The sequence below is a fragment of the Aphis gossypii genome, chromosome 3, assembly GCF_020184175.1.
Source record: "Aphis gossypii isolate Hap1 chromosome 3, ASM2018417v2, whole genome shotgun sequence".
NCBI classification, from domain to species: Eukaryota; Metazoa; Arthropoda; class Insecta; order Hemiptera; family Aphididae; genus Aphis; species Aphis gossypii.
The window spans coordinates 23,216,577-23,240,964 of NC_065532.1; the positions used below are offsets into that span (position 1 = coordinate 23,216,577).

Here is a 24,388-nt window from a genome sequence, read left to right on the forward strand (position 1 = left end):
TTACCATATACCATTTATTACAATTATTATATTGTTAAATAGAATATGGCATTTAAATGATTTTTGAGATATTTTAACTACCTAATATTTTTTGATATAAAATTCAAACCCTAATATATTAAGATTCAATATATGTTTATTTTTTATGTGGTAAAATCAAATCATTGGAAAAATTTTCATCCGTTCCCATATTTAAAGTCAGTATCCAATAATTACAATTTGTACCTCGAATGAAATTTGGTTAAGATAATATATATATATATATATATATATATGCTGTTTATTATACCAAATGTTGAGAGGAGAGTGAAGCAAAATGTTTACCTAACTTCAAATTCAGCAGTATCAACTTTCCATGACTATTTAATACTTATGCGTTTCTGTATTCAGTTAATCCGCAGAATGTAGATAAAATGTAATTTAAGTACGACGATTGTATAAAAACATTTCTATTACCTTTCTTATTCTTTGCACTCGTGTTACATCAAATTATTTTATTTTGAATTTGTTTTATGTAATAAAACTAATTTAACGTACAGATAATTCAGGATGTGTTAGGTTTTCATTTTCGTTGCAAAATTTGCTCGTTGGGTAGGGCTTTCGTTTTATAAAATATTCAATATGCTAACTCATTATTTTTGTACTTCCATTGAACTCACAGTAAGTGTTAACATAAACATTTTTGAATTTCTCTCTTTAAACTTTCCGACTTTAATTGGATACTTTAATGTATCTAAGTATATAATAGTATTATTTAGTTGAGAATATTTTTGTTATAGACTTTAATTAACAATGAAACGAATCGTCAAAGACAGTGTTTAATCATTGCAACAAATAGAAGAAAATGTAAATTCGAATAATATAATATATTAGCAAGTTTGTGTGTAAAATGAAAATATGACAAAACTTATAAGTATGGTAGAATGCATTATTCTTTAAAAATTTTTCGAATAAATGTAAAATAAGTTCGGTTAACTGTTACAAAATTAATTTCTCGAAATTTTAAAAATATTATAACGTTGCGTTAAAATTAAGTTAGCATGAAAACAGATAAATATTTATTTTCGGTTAAAATCATTTCAACCATTCTGAAATGTTCTTAAGTCATCAATCACAATGTAAAATATAACTATATTGTATATTTTTTTAATATAGTATCGAACATACTCCTATCAAAAGTCATGATCTTTATTTATAATCGTTATGTATACATAATATATATTGTATGCGTATGCATTGAATGCAAAGTAAATAAAACTATCCCAACGGCTCAAGTGTTTACACATACTTTTCGTAGGTGTTCACGACCTTTTAATTTGTAACCCATTTGACATATTTTGTTGAAGATAAAATCGATGAATTATTATTTTCATAACAGAACTTTTCATCAAATACTTACCGTACACAGACTTAGATATAGACGAAATAGAAGTTTTTATCGATCAAAAAAAGTGTTTAGGGCTGAAATCATGAGGTTTTTATATCATTATACTATACATTTGTTTATAACTATTCATGGAGTATGCTCACCCTATTTAGTCTTTACTCTCTAATAATGCAGGTATTCAAAATTTTTAAAATATTCATTTAATGTTCTTATTTTAAAATTCTTGAGATTTTTTGTGTTAATTTAAGAGCGTTTTATGGTAATACACATTTCTATTATTGATGATTCAGATTCTTAACTGTTATATATTTTGTGGATAATTTTGACTTATCAAAATCAGAATTTGAGCAATTAGTTTTGGTAAGATATTTAACAATTTAAATGTGTGTACTAAAGATGCTAATAGGTCTATGGAAATGGGTTTGGAATAATGGGGGCTTTGGCAATTTGAACATTTTAGTAACTGATATTAATCAATTAACATTTATAATTTTTTTTTAATACTTCGAATACATATTATATATTTATATATATTCGGGTAATTTACAATAATAAGAGAAGATTCTCATTTGAAAATCATATGTTTATTTTTCCACAGGAGCCTCCTCTTTAAGTAAAGAAAAGAATTTCAAAAATTTGAAAATGTGTTATTTAAGTACATTTAAAAATGGTAAAATTCGGGTTTTTAATAAATAAATTTGATTATAATTGATAATAAATTTATCATCAACTCAATATAATAGTATAATACTTGTATGATTCAGCGTGTCTGCAAGGAAAATAATATTTAAAGTCCACGTTTTTTGTTAAAACAGTTCGCATTTTAACGGCGACATTTTATTTCGTTCCCGTTTTACGCAATGTCCTGTATTACAATATTATATTATATGCAATTCGAATAGTCGTCCAGCACATATTATACTCGTGTCGATGAACTCGAATGTCGATCGACCAATCCCGGGGATTGCCATAACCTTATAATATAATAGAATTATGTTCGTATGCAATTACAGAAATGACGGCAATCGGGTCCCGCGTCGCTTCCGTTATCAGATGAAAACATACTCTACGGATGTGTCTGTAAATTTTATTTATTTATTTATGTATATTTTTTTGTTACTCTGTAAAAACGAAACATCAATACGACAGAGCGCATTAGAATCGTTTATTTTACAATACATGATCAGTAAACGGTAATCATACAGTTTGACGATGAAAATCCTAAAACCGATCCACGCTCAGACATCGAGATAATATTACGATTAGCCAATTTGTTCGCTGTCGCCAGTATTGTATTATATTACTCTCGCGGGGTGAGATTTCCGGAGACTCTGATTGTAGTGAACATCGAGTTATATCTGTAACCTTTGTGAACAAAATAAAATAAACCTTAAGCTGACTTTGGTTGTAATGGTTGTATAATACACATAAGAAGTGTTATTATTGTTATGATGTTGTTGAAAAATTAAATTTGCTTGCACAATAATAGCTTATGACATACGATTATTTGCTACGATCAACCAATTACAAATAAAACGATGCGATAACCGAAATACATTTTTAACTGATTAAACAAAAGTCAGTCTTAGATAACAAACCGTCATATACCATATAATATTTATTCTAACGTCAATGTCTATAAGTTTTATAAAGAATATAATATTGTTTTGTTTCTGCTTCCTAGGAACATCGTGAAAAAGTCACTTAGCAACTTTTAATAGGACACCCACGGTATTTATACAACTGTATGTATACATGTATATATATATGTAAATATATAAAAATTCAGTAAATAACAAATAAATACTTAAGATAACATAAATAATGAAATTATTAATGGACCGCAATCATTAATTTTAACTTTGTTTGTCTTTTGGATTACTTTTATTATTTTATTACATTTATATTTTAGTTTTTATAAAATAATACAAGAGTTTAAAATAATAAAAGATCTTAAACTTTTGTTTTAATTTCTTTTGAGAATAATAATTGAATGTATTCAATAGAAATTAAGTATTTAGACAAAATAATAATGATTACGTAGTTTAACATTAAAGCATTCGTATAATGTTAAAATATATAATATCAGTCCTACCTGTTATTACGTTTTAATAATTTTTTAATAATTGAGTTATTTAAATAGTAAGACACCACTGTAACAGATTATGTTGAGGCTGCATTCTAATTGGTTCATTTATTTAAGAATTGATTATAAAATATGTTCTCAATATTTTATGCGACAAACATCATCCACGTTGGTTTCCAAAATAGATTCGAATTGCGAAATGTGCCGTTATAATTTAACATTTAAAAACAATTTTTTATTTTGTTGATATTTTAAGAGGTGCAAACTAAAACATTTATACTTAATATATTAAAATATGAAATTAAAATTAAGAAATTTACATTTTTAAGAAATAGATAAATTTTAACAAAAATAATAAATAATTAATGTAAAAACCCAGAATTTGGATATTGGATTATTATGGTTTCCGTTATCGCGGCTTGTTTATTAAATCTATTAAAAGTTTATATTATCGATTTATAATATGAAGCTAGCAGTACCTATACGGTCAGTATGCCTACAACATCGATATCGATCATTTCAAAATTTAAGATTTAGTGTTGTAATATTTGAAATCTCTAGTATGAAGTATGCACCGATCACTTCAGTGGATTTAGTGAGTTAGTTTTCTATGTTAAATGTTAAATATTCTGTCGGACAATAGAGTCAGTTTTATTGTTGCAAAATCCAGGGAAATCAAGGTACTCAATTTTTTTTAAATTTAAATTAATTTTTCAAATTGTTTATCATTCATATAACTAGTTCATGTTAATTTTTGGTCATGCTTTTTTAATTTTTTAAAAAATAAATTTGCTGTTTTTTTGCTTTTTTAAAACAATTGTGTGCTTTTTTAGTCACTTATTATGCTTTAAAATCTTAGCCCTAGTTATTATTAAGACAGTTAGGACGAGAAACAAAACGTGTAACGGTACATTTTTAAAATTAAAATTAATTAAATATTATATTTTTTTTTCGTCTTTTTTGAACTTTTAGGGTTTATACAAAAAATTGCTTTATTTCTCGATAGACAAAGAAATCGGCGTGTTGTTAATATCATAAATATAAAAATCGATGTAAATTTCAAAAGTGTTAACCATTACATATGTATAATTAAGTATTATTAACTAATCCGTTACGCTATTAAATTATACTGTTTTATTTTGCTCCGTCAACATGTCAAAAAAATTATTGTTACAAAACGAGCGCTTTCGACGTTTTGTATTGTACAATCTTCGTACTTAAAGAGTAGAGCTAATTTAATTCGAAAGTCAGATAATTTCATTTAAAAACTCAGTATCGGTAACTATTTTCCAATTTAATGTTCTTGTCGACACTTTTTTTCAATCGAAATGAAAATAAAAAAATCATGTTCGGAATTTTTGAACATAATTTTATCATCTCATAAAATAGCTTTAAACGAGTATACGTATAACGTAATGGAAATTATACAGACGTGATTATGTGAAAGTAGTCTAGACATGATTATTGATAAAAATTTCTTTACGTTAGACCGAACACGAAAGTAATTTGGATTTCATTTTACTCGAAATATTCATTAAACTTGTTACTACTATTCGTCCAAATTGAATAGTTTTAACAATGCGTTTTATTCGTATCATCCTGGTTATTAAGAACATCTTTGGTATAATATTGTTTAAAAATAACATGTGTTGTAGAATGAATAAAAATTCATGGTTTTTTTATTCGACTATCGTATTAAATGATTTGTCGGTAGAAAATTTTTGAAAAACGTGTTGTATCAAATTACACGTTAATATTATTTTTGATCATATTTTTCTGTTTCGTCAGAATTCTCGTGTTCATGGTTTTTCTTGTAAAATCGTATGCAATATAGCAATCATAATGTATAATATCTTAACCTTTCAAAACTTAAATTAAATACTATGAAATATTAATTGCTTTTATAACCAGAACAATTTATTTTACGTTTCAGTATTGAGTTCATTTCATAAAGTAAAATATTCTAACTTGCAATGTTTTAATATTTTTAAAAAGTAAATTTTATCTGGTTTTTAATTATTTTTTGTTAATCCGAACATTTTTTTTTCCAGTTTCATAATCTTGGAATTTCTGTAAAGGTAAAAGTTTTTAATTATCTTAGACGTACAATATTTTACTGACATACAATGATTTTGTTTTGTTAATATTCTTGGGCAAATAATTTTATTAAAGAAATATTTTTCATCGCATTACTTTAGACGAATATTTTTTTGTAATGGGCTAAAGTAGGTATGTATACAAAAGTAATATTAAGTTAACACAATGTACATTTTGTTTTATTATATATCATTATTTATTGTTTTACTTTAGTTAGTATATATTATTATAATTCATTTACGATTTTATTTTGTTATTTTTGGATAACTAAAATTTCTTTATACGTATCATTTAATATATTTTATAAAAAAATTCCAATTTTATGAATTCAAATATTCTGAGTTTATGCATAATTTGAACAAACACTGAAACAATTTAATAAAAATTATTCTTTGCCCAAAAATTCGTTAGGTAAATTAGATCCTAATAAATTAATTGTAGTAGGCATAAAATAAACAATATCATATAGTATAATATAATAGGTATTTAAATTCTACGGGAATCAAGAATATATTTACTGTAATTTGAAAATATATGCAAGTCGTGTTTGATGAATATTACAAGAGACGTTTTCTTGGACTGTCGAGTTTGAGCATACTTATATCTAATTTAGTAACCTGAGATTTGTATTTAAATTTAATATTCATGTAACTTCTAGAGAACTGTAAATCCATTTGTTATTATTAAAATTTAACACTTTTGCCTTTATATATTAATATTATTATAAGTCTTCTTTACTATATAGTTACGTCATCACGTTTTGAGAAAAAGTTGCCATGATTTATGTTTTTTTAACTAATTCATTATGACACAATTAAAATTACGTCTCCGCTAACCTGTTGCTTGCCCTTTCGATTAAGCACACGTTTTTCAGGTCTTCGTAGCTGCATAATTTTTATAAAAGCATTTTTTACATAGTTCCAAAGCCATAATTGGGTATGATATTATAAAGGCAAAGGAGGGTTAAGATTAAAACCACAATTGAATTTGTTTCTCAATTTTTTGTTGGTACATCCTTTTTTGTATTTAGGTTGTTGAGGTTAATTTTTCAAAAAAAAGTTTAAACGATACACCAGTAATACTCATATTATATGATACTCGTAAAAGATTTGTACTATGTGAAATTTTATTGCTAGCAAAATACGCATGTCTAACTTATAATAAATATCGCAATCGTATAAACAATATTATTATAGAAATTATAAAATTATATAAAAAAATACAGTCCACGGGGGATATGTCCCTATGGCCCCACTCCTATCAGCCTCTACTACAAGACCAATAATAACTATTTTCTAATTAATTTCGTAGTGCGTACTTTTCATTATGTCGTAATAATCAATAACGTATCACTCAGTATGAAGACCACATTTATATTAGGTTGTTCCGATCCAAGATAATACAAAAATAAAATTTGAATTTAACAAGTGCATTTATCATATTATACCTAAAAAATAGTTGTATTTTATTCTTTTAGAATGAAGTTTTTGCTTTATGGTTATTTACATGTATAAATCTTAATTTATTTGTCATTGCTCTTATATTTTTTCTGCATCCGCGGTAGTAAAATATGAATATAATGGTTGTCCGCCTTCACAGTTTGTAGTCGGTTATGGGACGTTTGTTATCGGAATAATAACATCAGGAATTAAGAATGAAAAATACAGCTGTCCAATAGAATCCTCGGACCCTATCCTTTCTGTAGAATATAGAGTCCAGTAGCTATAAATAGTAGAGATAATAATATTATAATGTCATTTAAAAAAATAAAAAAAATAGTCTACTTAAATGCTAAAAATATTTCGTTATGAATGCATTTATATATAATGATTGGAAATCGTATATAATATGTATTTATTTGAACAACATAATATTAACACATACATTTTAGGACAAATAAATAAATTTTATACCAAATTATTTAAATAAATCTTCTATGCCAATTATAAAAATGTGTATCGTAAGTTTATTTATACACTAGTATACAAAAGACAATAATAACGTTTTTTTTTTTAAATTCCGATTTCAAAGATAAAAAAACCAATAGTAGTGATAATATAATATTAAAATATCAATACTTTAGTAAAAAAATTATAATAACAATAGTGTTTTAATAGTACAATGGAAATAACAACTTGCATTATGTTTTATTTCACATGTTTCTGTTGCCAATCTTTAGTTAATATTAATTATGAAGTTATTTTAATATTGCATTTTAACACACTGTTATAAAGTCAATCTATGACGATACAGGAACGATTTTCGGGTGTAAAGGTTCTGCAGGTAAAACTGTCTCAAATGCCGCTAACCGTCCTTGGGTTTCTATTCATTTCAAAATTCGTGGATGGATGCGCGTTAATAATAAATGACGTCCCGAGCTCACTTGGAGATTCTTCAGCGGCAGTTAATTATTGCCCAGTCAATGGGGAGAAACTCGGCGACGTTTTCGTTTCGTTTTGTTTTGTTATTTTTATTTTTAATCCGAAACTCTTGTACGTTTCGTACAGCGGCATGAGACCTACGCGATTCTAACGTTTGAGTGTATTTGTATACGTTGGCCCACTACCCATTCTCCTCCGACGTCGTTAACATCAACTTCTGTCGTCTACAAATCGCCATGCATTAGTCGCGACTTTGTTTATTACCACCATTGGAGTTCAAATGTTTTCATTTCGACGACCGTTTTTGGTAAACGGAGTAGTTGTGTGATATAAAAATAATAATAATATGCTACGCATTTAAATATCATGTATCACACGCACTCGTTTTCCGCTGTCATGTAATTTTGAAAATCATCAAAAACTTACGGTAGGTAGGTACTAGGTAATATTAATAATAATAATAATAATAATAATAATAATAATAGTAATAATACAATAATATTTATATAAAATGACAGTAGTCGATAATTCGTTCAACGTTGACACAACTTTGTCTTTTAGTTCCCTTACACCACTGGAAAACCTAATTTTAAATATGTTTTCAAATAACAGAGATTTATCAGTGGAAATATATGGAATGATTTTATACTTCATAGCAACTATATTATTTTTAAGTAAGTTTTTAAGAACAGCTTTAAAGTCAGCAATGCATTTTGGTAATATTTTTGCTTATATCCAAATATTCAATGAAATTATTTCTATTACAGTCGAGTTTCGATAACTCGAATTTCAAGGGATGTAAAAATTATTTCGAGTTAAAAATATTGCATTGAGTGTATAAGAATTTCATAAGGACAAAAAAAAATTCAAGTTATCGAGACTCGACTGTATTTTATACTATAATTTTTAGAAGTAAAAATTTGATTTTAGTTATCGATACAGTATTCAACCTATTAGAATAGTATTTACTTGTAATCTGTTGAAAATCACTTCGGCGTACTGATTAACTAACTGGTAAGGTAAATCTACATATTATAATTTTCTTTTATTTTTTATTTTTAAGTATTGCGAAAAGTAATAATAAATTATTTTGAGTCTTAGTTATAACTTTGAGTTTTGACCTATTTACATTCTTAAGTATACTAGGAGACTATAAGCTCGCCAATCCTCTAGATTAAATCAACCAACTAGAATGTTTTATGTAAAATGCTTTTTATATTTTTATACGAGAGCATGCTACTTGCGTCCCACAAAAAAAAAAAATTCAATAGCCAACATATCCTATTTGCGTCCCAGTATACCTTTTTCTTATAACCTAATTGTGTCCTGAAAATATCGATATAATCAATATTTAATTTATTCATTTAATTTTAAGTTGTATATAAAACGTTATGAAAACATTTCTTTATAACTAAATCATTGAAATATTTGAAATATTGATGTTAAAAATTTTAAACAAAATTTTCTATGAAAAGTAAAGAACTTAATGTTTATAACATACCTATTAATAGAAAATAAAAGGAATATTTACAGGTTTTTTTTATGCAGAATTGGCATTTTTAATATCTATTTGTGAGTTTTTTTTTATTTATAATTTTTATTAGATGTTATTATCGCATTTATAACATAACAATACAATTTATCCATTCCACAGCAGCATTTGCTTAATATTAAAATATCAAGGTTGATTATTTAAATTTTCTTTACAAAATAATTTTATTAAGATTATATCACACCCACGATGTTTTATCTGTCTTATAATAGTGTTAAAAAATTAACAACGTGAATAATGAGTGTTCAGCAGCACCAATTTTATGTACCCAGCTAGTTATATTATAAGACTAAATTGATATTTTATTAAATTGATTAAATTAAAATAATATAATTTGTGTTAATACGTTTGTTTTTTATGATGTTTCAATTTTTGAACGAGTACGAAATTAGTGTATGTAATAGATTTCAATTTAAAAATTTCTATAACTGCTAAAAATTAATATATTGTAAAAACCGACTTACAATTAATATAGATAATAATTTTGCTTGTAAGCTTATTAGAATTAGAATTAGAATTATTATTCTCTATTTAATATAATAAGGTTTTCTACATGAAGTAGTTAAAAAATGAGCTATGTTGTATTTTATAAGATGGGAACAACGCGTTGTACGGATACTGAATTCTCTTAATGTAATTATAAAATATGTTAATTTAAAATTTAAATTTTTGGTTTTAAACATCAAAATCTTCAAGCATAGACTAAATATTTTTGCTCTTTGACGCATGTTTTAATTATATTTATATTCTTATTAATTTATTATATTTTTAATGGATGTATATATACACAATATACTTATAATATGAATATTTTATTTTTATTTACTACATTTGAAAGTCTAGTAAACACCATTAAATTTTTAAAGTCTTTCATATTTTGTAAACATAACAAAATTGTAAAATGAAAATGAATATATTTTGCAACTTTAAAATGGGGTTTGTTTATTTGGAACGTTTTAAATAATTTGTACACTTAAATATTTTATATGTTTAATAATTTTCAGCTTGTTCTGGAATAATATGAATAATAATTAATCATCGTTGTTAAATTGTTTTCAGCTTACATTTAATGGGTAGTTTCATTCTAAAGACATGTTATATCGTTTTCTATTGTTTAGGACGTTTTTGAAATCTTTTTTGAGGCCAAAACGAACGGAACTAGTTTATGAGAATTCGAATTATAAGTGTTTCACGTTATTCAGAAATATATAGTGCTTACGTGGTCATTAATCATCATGTTGTGAATTGTGGATTTCGCCTTTTATAAAATGTTCGTTCCGTATGATTTTTAATACAGTTCTTTGGTGGATAAATAAACCCAAAATAAAGAGACATAGTATTTTTCTTCATCATAAAGTTTTTTCATGATATTGTAGCAGATAGCAGCTTAACACTGAAACGTAATAAATTAATTTCGCAAAGTACATGATATTTCTTTGTTTCAAAATATAGAAAATCCGATCGTTGAAACATTCGCTTGTCACGTTATTAACGTAATAATAAGCGGTATTTTGATGTGACGAAAACATTCAAAGTTCGGTCGTAGTTTTGGGTCGTTTTAGTTTGCACTTTCTCTGTCAAACATAGAAACGAATTCAATATAATCGTCACTGGAATAATATTGTTGATACGTTTTCATATAAAAAACGAGGCGGAATAATATTGAAATAAATATTATACTATCGTGATGTAGTATAATTTTTTTCATACTATTTCTTTGTTTTTGCCGCGGGCAAAGCTCTACCCTAACCTGTAAAATTTGAACCCCCCTCGCTTTAAAAAATAAAATACTAGAACTTCACGTTTCGTCTTCCATAGAAGTATAAATAACAGTACTATGCGGTGTACTTCTGTACTTATAGTGTAACAGCTAACTTACCGCATGTGCATTGCATCGCATTGCAGTCTCGTATTGTAAGTTTACCGCATCGTCAACGTTTTTATATAGTACGTCTCATCAGCGGCGGCGGCGGCGGCGGTATTGTTCGCGCGTGTATAATATAATAATACAATATCCAAACCTACACGTGCGGAGTACACGGCATCTGCTACCACGGTTCGAAGCCGATTCGTATTACAAGTAGATACACCGTCTCACATTTTCTATGGGAATTAAACACGCGGAAATTTGAGACTCGACTGTGGCATCGATTTTTCTTTTCCTCGGGCATTGTCGCGCCCCGCAGCCCCGAATCCGTTTTTCCGAGGTTCCTGTCAATCGTCGTCGTCGATAAACGCAGCGGCAACAATACGATATCGCACTGTTTTCACTACGACCCGCCACGGCTTGTATTAGACGCGTCGGTTTTTGATTTTTGGATAAAGCCGTCGCGGTACGAAAACGGAAGAGTTTTTCCGCGTTAGAGCGCGGCTGCGCCAATACGACCGCGATTGGATTATAAATTATTATTCGCTGCATCAAAGCGAAAAACAAACGTAATCATTTTCGTACGCTCCTCATATTATAATATGCCTGCACTTGGGTTTCACACCGACGGCGAAAAGCCATAGACGTTTTAAATGTAGTAATAGTATTTTTTCTCGAATATCGTGGACAGATGAAAAATACTGTTTTAAGATTAATCTCGTAAGTCCCCGGCTTTGATTGATCGTTTTCGATAGTCGGATAGCGATTTCGCTAGGTAATCCTTTGTCGTTGTTTTGCCATGCAAATATAATGTATCGTATTGATATTATTTATGTATACGCGCAGATATATTGCACGGATCGAACGATGAACGCGATTAATAGGTTTTCTGTAAGTCTTAAGACGTATAGAGTAGATACTTTTATGAAAGTGTTTCCGATACGTCAATAATAATATTATAATTTATTGTGATCAAGACCTACCAGAACAAGAATTATCACATCAATGTGTATTATTACCATATATATTTAAAAAAATATTATTCATATGGTATTTATCGACAATTTTTCGGAAACTCAAAAATATTATAAATGGATTTAGTTTTCATTTTGATTGTTATGCTTAGACACAATCATATAAGAACGCGTTTCATAAATTATCAGTAGTGTTTCGATTGATTTTGTATCCCATTTTCTTTTAAACTTTTATACTAGTATTAATTACAGCATAACTTCATGGTTTATGTTTAACTCTTTAAATTACTAGTCTATGAAGTTAAAAGAATTGAGGGGAGTCGTATAACTTCATATCATTAATTCCCAATGTTATGTTATTCCAATAATGAAAGTGCATTAAACGATTGCAAACTGTGGAGGATAACAGCCTACATTTTCATATTTTAATATCTTTCTACCGCATACACGCAGAAATAAAATAAAATAATGAAAAATTAATTCAAATTTATACATGTAAATAACAGTAAAGGAAAAATTTCTTTATTATTTTATGAATGAAGAAAATATGTCTATATAGATAATATGATATGATAAATCCATGGTTCAGGACTTCTTAAGCTTACATTTTTATTTTGGAGTTTCAAGAAATAATTTATGTATGATGTAAATGTGTTGCTTATTTCATTCCACTGTAATTTTACCATCTTAACGAGTTGATAAAATATTTAGCATTTTTAATAGTAAGCTCTGTATTTGACTATTTAAAACTATTAAAGCTGTACAAATTATACAATTATTTTGGTATACGATGATTTTTTTACACATAAAGTTAATATTTAACATTGAAAAATATACTCACTTAGTTTTTATTTTTATTTTGTAATTTACAGAAATAATATCAGTTTTGTTAGCCAGTGATCATGATATTAACTGGAATTTATTTGATTAAAACAGACAATAATTGTATGACTTACATAATTATTATTCGTATTGTTATTGCATGATTGGCCACTGTATTATCCGTTTCGTTTAAAAAAATAGACGTACGTTGGCTGGCTATATTGAATACAATATTATTTATATAATAATACTGTTGTGACATGAATTTCATACGTGTGTGTTACTGTGTTTAATATATTTATATAATAGTATTAGGTTTTGCGGTATTCAAAAATTATTAAACCTTTTTTTATATTTCTTGGGTTGAATGTGTACTTGAATATTTTTATTGGTGATAAAGTTTTATTTTGGTAAAAAATCGTTAGTTGATCTTGAATTATTTCATTAACGTTTGGATCGGGAGAAGAGATAAATATCCCTAGAGGATAATAATATTATACATATTGCAGGTATATCAATTTCCCCTTTCGCGTTTTTTTTTTTTTTATCAAAAATAACTTGACGATATATTTTCACAGTTGACATTTTCCGTAATTGTGTTGGGTTTTTCTAGTGTAGTAGTTCCCAATTCAATTGAAAACACGTAACATTTTTGAAACGGTTCATCTACCGCAGAGCACTAATTATTTTAACCACTCGCCTACTACAATATATTGAACAATAACACTGTATAGGTAATAAAATAAGCGATAATATACTAAATATTGAGAAAAAACCTTCTAATTGATACCAGATCGACTAATTAAGTAAAAGAATATTATAAGTAAACGTCACGTGTAAATCGCCTATAATATTATATAGAAATAAATAACTTACAAATAACATAACACAAAGCGTAGTGGAATATTACATAATAAACTAATACATTAAAAAACGTATACGTGAAAATATCGTTTATAAATTAGTTATATATGGTTTACTTAATAATCGCATTTTTAAAAAAGTTTATACTGTTTGATACCGCTTAAAATCTAATTTATACGAGTGTTGTCGATTACGATAAGCAACAGAGTGGATTAAGTGATAATATTCCGCCGATTGCGTTCTGCACAAAATGTGATTTTATAATAGGAATATTGAATTGTACACACGTATTATAGAACGTCCCTCGCATATTACCATGTCATATTTTATATGAAATAGTGTTACAAAAAGTATTTCATTTTTTTTTCGTAGTTACTACGATAAATGATGATGGTTTCGATGATAAAATATGAATGTCATAAATATATCCGCATAATATTCGTAGATAAATTATGGAGCAGTTAAAATTTTTACGAAATTCATCAAAATTAATATTTTTTTTAAAAATTTAATATGATAATAGATTAATCATTATTTTTCAATTAGTTATAGCAACTTCAAAATATAAAAATAAAATTGTAGTATTTTGACCATTACGTCATGCACGCACACATACACATGTACGTACGCGCGTGGTTTCTTTTAACAGTTTATATAGTTTACTAGTTAAGTATTTTGTGGTCTATTATCGTTTATATTAGTTTTCATAGGATCCATTAAGAGAATTGGAGTTTGAGTGCACAATTAAAATTTTTAACGGTAAAAGTATTAAAGTGCGATTTTATCGCAAAAAGAAATGTAATTTTGAGAACTGGCGTTTTAATTTTCAGCATGCAATTAATTTTTTATTTCTGAATAATTTATTGCCCTTGTATAATACGTCGAAATAAAATTGAAATTTCGAGTATACACATAATGTTTCGTACTATTGCCGTTGAAGTACCGATCTATCTAAACCGAATAAATATAAATCTATCTGTTGTTCGATAGCCCGAACACCGTGTGGTATATTGGTCTACACATATTTTCGGTAGAATGACGAAGTCACGTTTTATTATGAAGGGGTCTTATGTAATAATGAAGAACAACAAAAACTAAAAAAAGGAAAACGCAAAATACGTCTTGCGCTCTTTTTTGAGCCACTTATCTCATGGTCACCATGTTTACAGCAAATATAGTAGGTGTTGTGTTAAAGTAGTGTTATTGAAATTATCTATAATCGTTTCCTCGTGATTCTTGTCACATAATATTTACAGTTTACACCCATTGTATATTTCAATAACTGACTTCAATATAATAATATATTATATAAAAAACGTTACGTCTGCAAGAAAGTTTTATGACTACCACTATGCTTTGAAATGCATCAGACAGAATACAGAAAAACCAATTTTATGACGATGTTGGTATAATAATAATAATACATATATATATATATATATATATATATATAATATATATATATATATAATATATAAAATAAGTTAAATATATGTATTGATTGTGTCCTTCATACATTACACGTCCCCGTGTCATTAAATCTGTTGAAATGTATTAGAAAATATTTTTAATTTATTTAAAAAAATATAATAATTACTATATGACATTATATAAATTTTTTATAAAATTATATTAACATATTATAGAATTCAAGAGAATAATCATAACAACAATTATAATAATTATAATAATATGTAAAACAATTATTGGTTTTTAGATCGAGTCTGAAGACTAAATTTAGTGATATGGACAAGTTTCGGTGGTGGAAAAACGCTGCAATGATCTTGATTTTCTTCTTGGCTGTCCTGCCATCATCTCCGTTGGCAACTGGTTCAAACACTTGGCAGAAACCAGGTTGCCACAAAGTAGGTGAGTTTTCGGCACAAAAAAAAAACAATAATAATAATAATAATAATATAAAGACCAATGATACACCATACACACAAATATCTGAAGAAGCTTTACAATTATCACTATGCAAAAAATAGACTCATCGTCTAAGTTTATCAAATAGCAGAAATGATTTATAATACAATTTTCGATGTCCATACATTTTTTGTTATTAAAATTTTTAGTACAGTGTTCTGTTTCATAGAAACTAGTAAATTAAAAATATAGGTTTAATATAGGTTATTGCAGTTGAATAATCAAGGATTTAATGGAAGTTTTTTTTTATCGACTGAAAATAGATATCTAAAAGAATAATAAATAAAACTTCAATTACTTATACAACTAACATACGCTTGGTGTATTTAAATGTTTCGATTTATGCCCTTTAAGAGTGCGTTGAAACGAACGCAGTGAAACTGCAGTCATTTTTTTGTTATTCTCTGTGCCTTTGACGGTCCTTTCATTCATTTTGTTTATTCGAATTGTGACGATTAATCCTTTGACCCACTTGCCGATTGACGCCATAAATACTAGTCATTTGTATAACATTCGTTATTATTTCTTTTTACTCTTTGAATCTATAAATTATACTTATATTTTTATAAAGCTATATAATTATCCCATTGTATTTATTTCTTACTTATTATAACAATAATAGTTTTCGAAATTGTTATTTCTTTTTATTTTATTAGTTTCATCTGAACGAGATAATTCATCACGTGCAATAGGTATAAGTGATTTTTGGTAACGCGTAAAAATTATCTCCCGAGTATCTGGAACAAGTATAATTCGCACGCTGTCCACGTAACTGCAACGACGAGTGTTGTCGACACTCCATATCTTGTTTGTCTCGTGATATAAATTTACTGGCACAATTTATGACTTAGATGAAACATGTGTATTTTTCTGTTATATTAATTAATATTTAATGTAATAAATTATATATAATTTTTAAGTGCGATTTGTGTACTTAAAATATGTCTACTAACTGTCGTAGTTTTTATTATTTCTAAGATGGTTTTATTAATGTTTTATAATTTTATATGTATACGTTAGTCAATTATTCGTATTAATCAAAATATCATGTGTAAAACTGTTTGATTAGTATTAACAGAATTTCAAATAGGTTTTATTATTTTTTTTTTATTGAAAATAAAGTTCAATTATTATTCTGTCTTAGAGTCGTTTCATTTTAAAAACTGCAGCGATTATATTGTGTTACGATTACATTAACAACGTCGATGTATTATAATTAATCGATTTTTTTTTTTTTAAAAAACTCTAATATAATTTATTATTTTTATTATTATTCAATTTTAATGGATGGATAAAATTATAATAACCATATTTTTCATAATATGTCATCAATGTATAAACGTAGGTACCAAGAATTATTAAAGCGCGTGTGTCAAATTTCGTTTCATCTGTCAAATGGTAGCTATAAATTACGATGGTGCTTTTTAAAATTTTTTCTTTTTCATAACCGCATTCGTTTAGATCATATAAAGATAATATAGTATGTAATACTATCAAATATCATGTAAATAGTATACCGACCATAAATGTAATATGATAATATCACTATCGCCGTGTCGTTTGATAAACGACGACGTCTATCACATACAATAACAACATTACCATATTTATACAATATATATTATATATATTATATATATATATATTGTATACCTATGTGTGCTTTTGAAATACATCTTAAGTCTATACAAACTATCATCTTCGCCACCACAGTCATCACGACTATATAGTCTGAAGTGTCGTGTAGTGGGTTTAAGACGTATTAATATAGTCAGAAAATCGGGTGGACTGTGTTTTCGGTGCTGTCTGAATAATCAACACCCTAACATCGTATATACTTCATTAAAATTCACCAGCATTAAATTGTTGTTAGGCGACCAGAACAATCTTTAATCGGGGTTCCCCGCTGGCGGTTATACACCGGCCAAACCGATGTTAAATTAAATCCTTCACTGATAATAACTTCACCGTTAGAATTTTCACTACCCTCGATATTGAGTTTTGAGTTTCGTTTTGTGTATTTAATATTTATGAACAGGTACAACGCAAGAGATAATTTTATCGTACGTGCGCATTGTTTTGTTAAAAAGTTATAGTAGCCGATAGGATTTCTTTATAATATTAAACGTACGTATAAGTAATGTTATATAGAATCACAAAATTCGATTTTTTTTAACACCTAGTTCTAGGTCGAAGTTATCATAATATCCTCATACCACGTTGCGCAATCTCGGTCAGTTTAATCTCCAACAGTCGTTTATATTACAAATTAAAAATACATTTATAGTAATAAATTATTGTTTATTGTCTTTATTGATAGGTCACACGAGGAAGATAAGCATACCCAACTGTGTGGAATTTCCTATCACGACCAACGCTTGCAGAGGATATTGCGAATCGTGGGCGGTGCCGTCGCCAGCTGACACTGTGATGATCAACCCGCACCAGCGTATCACGTCCGTAGGCCAATGCTGCAACATAATGGATACTGAGAACGTAAGTATTTGACATTTTAAATCATAAGAAATTAAGAATAATGATTTTTGGGCTGTATAATATAGGTACTAGTTATAATATATGGCTAGTGTAACGTTAGAGGGAACTTCGACACACTTTGCTTAGTTATGTATACATGGTGATTCGCCAAACACGCTTATACACATTTTTTTCGTAATCACTAATCAGTAATGAATTAATTCAAATTCTGATTTTTTGAAGTTTTAAATACCGTTTTTAAGACCATATTTTCAAATACCTAAGATTGCGTATACTATTTAAGAAATGTATTGTGGTGGTTAAAATTACACCCCCTTATATTGTAAATTATTTATTATTATTGTTTTATTTTTGTGTTTGTAAAAATTATTTATTTAAAAACGAGTATAATGTGCACATTTCTACATTGTTTACTTATTCTGTGCCAGGAGTTAATAATGTGAGTCTGGGAAAACTACGTAGGTAGATCCATCTTATAATTTATTCGAATTTCATTTAATTAAAAAAAAAAACAAATATATATTATAATATAATGTATGCTATACGTATATTAGTTTTCCAAAATTAAATATTCTATAAACTTTCTTCAGTTTTAACGAATACCTCATTTCTATTAATAAGCTTAATAAAAAAATTATGTTATATACTTTTGTATATAAATAAAACGTCAGCTTCTGTATTTGTATTTTATTTTAAATTATATTCAATATTATTCATGTACGTGTTATATAATACACGTTATTTCCTGTTTGTTATTTTGCATATTGAATAATTTACAAGTAAATTTATCACAAAGTTGTTGTTTTTCTTAAAAATCGACTAACTCACATAGTAGCAGAAGAGTGTACAATTACCATGAAATTTAATGTTCACGTTGAAGTACCCAAACAAAAAAATATAAACATTTTATAATATTTCTGAAATGCAAACGCAGTATGTCATCTCGATGGAAATCGAGTTAAATGATGTTTGATGTTTCATGAATATAAATGGGAAAAATATCTTTCATTGCTGGTATTATTGGCTGAAACACACATCTACATATAAACATGAACTTAAGTCGAAGTATTGTATAAAAAAACTATTGTTAGTATATGAGGGTATGTAAATAGCTTTATCGGATTAAATTGGAAACATATGTGTGTACTTACACTAAAATCATAGCCGTTAAGTATTTTAAACTAGGTACTTTGCATTGGAACTTGGTAATACACGTTCAATGTATATGATTTCTACTTAGCAAATGTGTTTTTTTTTATCTTAAATTCTAAAATTTTATATTTCCCATCTTGAATTATTCATACTGTATAGCAACACATATGAAACAATCATAGGTACATAATATTTTAGATAATATGTGCTATTTTGTATACATTTTTATAGTCAGTGAAGTTTTTATTAGTTTTCATACAAAAATATAATTTTATACAGTTTTATTCTAATCTATCTTATCTTCGTGTAATAATGTACTAATTACATTTTAATTTAAAAGCATCGTATAAATACATAGTATTATTTTTTTTTTACACTAGACGTGGGAGTAAAAATATATTACCGAATATTTAATAAAATACGTGTGCTAATGCTAAAAGACATAAAAAATGTCGATAAGAGATTTAGTAATTTCCTCAAACCCTGTGATAAAATATTATCCGTATGCAGTATATACACAATATTATATCAAAGGACTTCCATTGCATTATTGCATTATGAATGAAGCGAAAAAAACTAATTTCAATCAAACGAACGACTTCTATTCGTTTACTATGGATGACCCATAAAAAATATTTTCATCTATACTTTTTATGCACAAGGAAATACATCTTTTCTAAAATGAAAGACATCATTTCAAAACTTTCTCTTTATAGGCAGTGTTTAATGTTCTTATAACAAATGAAAATTTTTACCACACTATCAAACTATTTGGTTGTATTTTTGAATATTAATAATCCGATAAATTTGAAATTTTACCATTTATATTTGATTAGTTATTATGATAAAGAAGATTGAAAATAATATAATATGGTGATATGTTTTTAAAATTTTTTGATTATTTCCATATATTTATTGATAATAATGTCTTGCAACATTATGAGTACATAAACACTATTATAATAATATTTTAGCAAACCTAGGTCCGTTCAGAAGCATTTTAATACGAGTCATCTTGTCAAAGATTTTAAACTGACATCATTTTTAAGTATGGGGCAATGTATAGCCGATAATATAATAGATACAGTTTTTATCTCATTGAATCGTGTCATTAGGTTACAAATTATTGTATGGTTTCAACGCATGTAGTCCACCTTAGTTTTTAGTCTTATAAACATACCACGGTTAATATTCATAATATAATCGTTAATTACGTGTAACATGACAATATTTCTGTCACCTCGATCGAGTTATGGCCAATATTTGCGGAAAAAAACTTCCGAACCACAACACGAGTATTGGTACTTGCGACATGCATTGAGAAAAATTTGCGATTGTTCAAAGAACTCCTTTATATTTTGTTTTGTTGTGAAAAATTGACGGAGAAGACGAGCGAACGGAAACAATCGCCGTGAAAAGAGAACGCCAGCGGCAAAATGTAAGACGAGCGTTTTACGTCGCGACTTGAGAGTGTTATTGTTAGACGGCGGGCTTAACTCGTTTACACCGTTGACGCCCGAAAGACTTCGACTTCGCGTTAGGTATAATATACTTCTCATTCTATTCAATACATCTATTGTATCTCTGTATACAGAGCGATCGGAAATCCACTATGATTTTTGTGACGTACTAAATGTATCTATCGGTAAAGTGAATTTATAGATCGCTCCGTATGTGCAACGGTGGTAGACTGTCGACGGGGTCTATATTTGTTGTTTCGGGGCCAGTCGCAAGCGTGGATGTCAAATACAAAATAACAGGTACTTCCGTGGTCACCGAAGCGTCGTCGTCTAGGGTGTGCGCAGAGAGAGTGAGAGAGAGAGGGCAAGTCCAAAATGACTCGCGTGAGTGATTTCCCGAGAGCTGATTGTTCAAACAATATTTTACGAGCCGATATACACACGCGCATATTTCTATAATACTCTTTGACGACCACCGTTAGGTAGTAATAATAAACGTTTATGAATTCGGTTTGGATTTTTTTTTTTTTTTTTTTATAAATCCCGAAACACTTTCGCGTATATACTTCTTTTTATTAGAACCGTTTTTTGTACGCTCGTTTCTGTAGTCGTCATAATACTGGTAGACTGTAGAGATTTAATTTATGATAGTTGCTCGCGATTCAGTTAAAACGTGTTGGTGATGAACGCACCTCGCCAAGAGATTAATAATGATCGGTCGTTTAAAAACGTGCCTCGTAAAAAAAAAAAAAAAAATACAAAAACGTCGAGAAGGGTAGCTAGAAAAAAACAATAACAAACGACGCTGGCATCATCTTACGTAATAAATTAAAAACTTGCATACTAGCTGTGGGTGTGCGAACATAATAATATTATGCCAGTCTCGCAACTGTTTTCCAGTTCGCCACCCCATCGCCAACTTAATATTTGAATGTCTTGATTTGAGATTAGTTGTACTTTCAATCAGGGTTTTCGCGTGCATGTTTTTGATTGAATTAGACATAACTATATGATTATAATAAGACTTGCATAATTATTAAAATATCTTGATCACGGGTAAAATAAGACAGACTTTCATTTATTTTTTTTTTATTTTATAATTTTAATAATTTAAATTTATTAATAATAATAAAAATTAATTAATTTTAATAAAATTAATCATTCAACATGTCATCAAGTCTTAAGGTGTATTGCGAAATACACACTACAGTGTTTGTGTTAAAATTCAGAATTCTCAAATAAAATAATCAAAGTTTATTGTTAGGGGTATTTTTAATTTTTGGTTAGATTCGATTTTCATAATATACATTTCATATTATTGAAGTATAAAAATAAATTTAATTAATTAAAAAATTATAAGTTCAAATTTTTCTAAAATAAGAGTTTCATTCGTGTTCACAATTTATTGAAAAAAACTATAGTGACGGTCTTTGAGATAATATTTACACAGGAATGAAATGTTGGTGATTTATTTACGTTCTTACGTTCCTGCTGAATAAATTAAAATAAATGATAAAAAATCTAGTGGATTCATTTTATTGAGCTAGGAAAGCAATAAGAATTTGTGAGTAAAAATATTTTAAATAACATAATTTTATTATTTTTCTACTTTGCAAATCTGAAGTTTCTTCTTGGTACTTATATAAGATCACATCTTCGCGTAAATTTATAAATTGTTGATATTATATTAAATAACAATTACCTGTTGAGAGTGCACTCAGTGATACACTAAGGCACTTCAAATAATATTTAATACATAAATCAGATTTAAATTTTTTTTTTTTTTGCATTATAATATTATGTACTAAAAGTCCTTATCGGTTTTATCGGTTATCCTACCGTCACTAACCGTTATTATACTTCCATATGGGCTGATCGCATAAACTTCTATGTTACTATAATTCAAATCGTTCAATTTAATTTTATATTAATATTTAAAAAGAATAAAATGAAAATGCATTATTTAAATAATTTAAAATATTTCGTTGTAACAAGTATACATACAAATATATATAAATATAAAATGACATTTAGAATTAAAGCATATACTGGAGTGTTTGTTAAGTGTTTTTTTTTTGCGCTTAAAATCATAAAATAATAAGTGGTTAAATTAATGTTTTTTTTTTTCTTTAACTTTATTCAAATACAAAAACATTATTTACAAACACAACAAGTATGACGTTTGTTTTAACGACTTCGTGACTGTGCACTACGTGTATGTGAAAGATGTCAAACGTTTATTGAGTTATATCTTATGTGCAAAATACTTTGACACGAAACGTTGTATAATATATAATATATATATGTGTACCGTATAGCTCACATTAATCATATAAAGCGTTTTTGATCGATGTGGTATATGTTAATATTATGCGGTATACCAGCATTATCTTATTATTTTTACTATCATAATATTAATACGATGTATACAATTTTTCTTCTCGACGTATTTTATTATCTTCCTCTCACGCGTCAAACGCACTTTCAGCTCCGAGTAAATCAAGACACGTGTGCTAGCTATACCTTCGTTAACCACCCCGCGGTAACGGTATCCACCCAGTTGTCGTGGGAAGGGCGACTTCCCGGTACATCGTCCGTTCGTTACGAATACGTACAATACTATTATGATACCAAACAAATTACACTAAATATAACGCATTGAAATGCTTCATTTATATAATATTATAATAATTAACAATCATTTTGAATAAAAATCTGAGATACTTATTATGTCCTTATACCGCAGTTCACAGCCATTGTATAGGTACCTACTATAATTTCCCATTATTACCACGGTAATTTAATTTATAATACTTATGAAGTAGTTCATATCAGTGAGTCCAGTTTGTGGTCTCATTTTTTATCGTTAAAATTCGATCTCGTTTCAATTAAGTTTATTAGCGAGTTTACTCACTTTATTTCATCTCAACCGTTTTATTGATTTTTGTGTTCATAGGTATGACATCAACTATGTGATGTCAAAATAAATCATTGACATTATACTTTACTTTTCTTAAGCTTAACTTTTATCCACGATTGACGCACAACAATTATACGATATAAATAGATAATATGTGATATATATATATATATATATATAATATGCGTGCGTGTGTATCAATTAAAATGGATGTCTAAATGTGTACCTATGTGACTATAACAAATTTTCAGTATTTGATATAAATGTTTCCAAGCTTAATATTGTTTTCTATATTGCTTTTCTTTCGGACTTTAAGGTTAGTAAAACATACAATACGCATTGTGCGTATCGATTTCGTATTTTTGTTCGAAAAGCGACGTCACGCGTTACTTGTTGGAGCGAAA

General features: G+C 27.6%; 1 protein-coding gene across 2 annotated transcripts in view; it reads left to right on the forward strand.

Moving 5' to 3' along the window:
- Positions 1-24,388, forward strand: part of LOC114132315 (thyrostimulin alpha-2 subunit) — a 45,319-nt gene that overhangs the window by 14,894 nt on the left and 6,037 nt on the right. The window contains exons 3-5 of one of the 2 annotated variants that reach the window (XM_027997739.2): positions 5,525-5,551; positions 15,748-15,899; positions 18,277-18,452. In XM_027997739.2, coding sequence (XP_027853540.1) covers positions 15,776-15,899; positions 18,277-18,452 — 300 coding nt within the window. In that variant the 5' untranslated portion in view covers positions 5,525-5,551; positions 15,748-15,775. The remainder of the gene's footprint in view (positions 1-5,524; positions 5,552-15,747; positions 15,900-18,276; positions 18,453-24,388) is intronic. The other variant, XM_027997738.2, reaches the window with a different exon arrangement.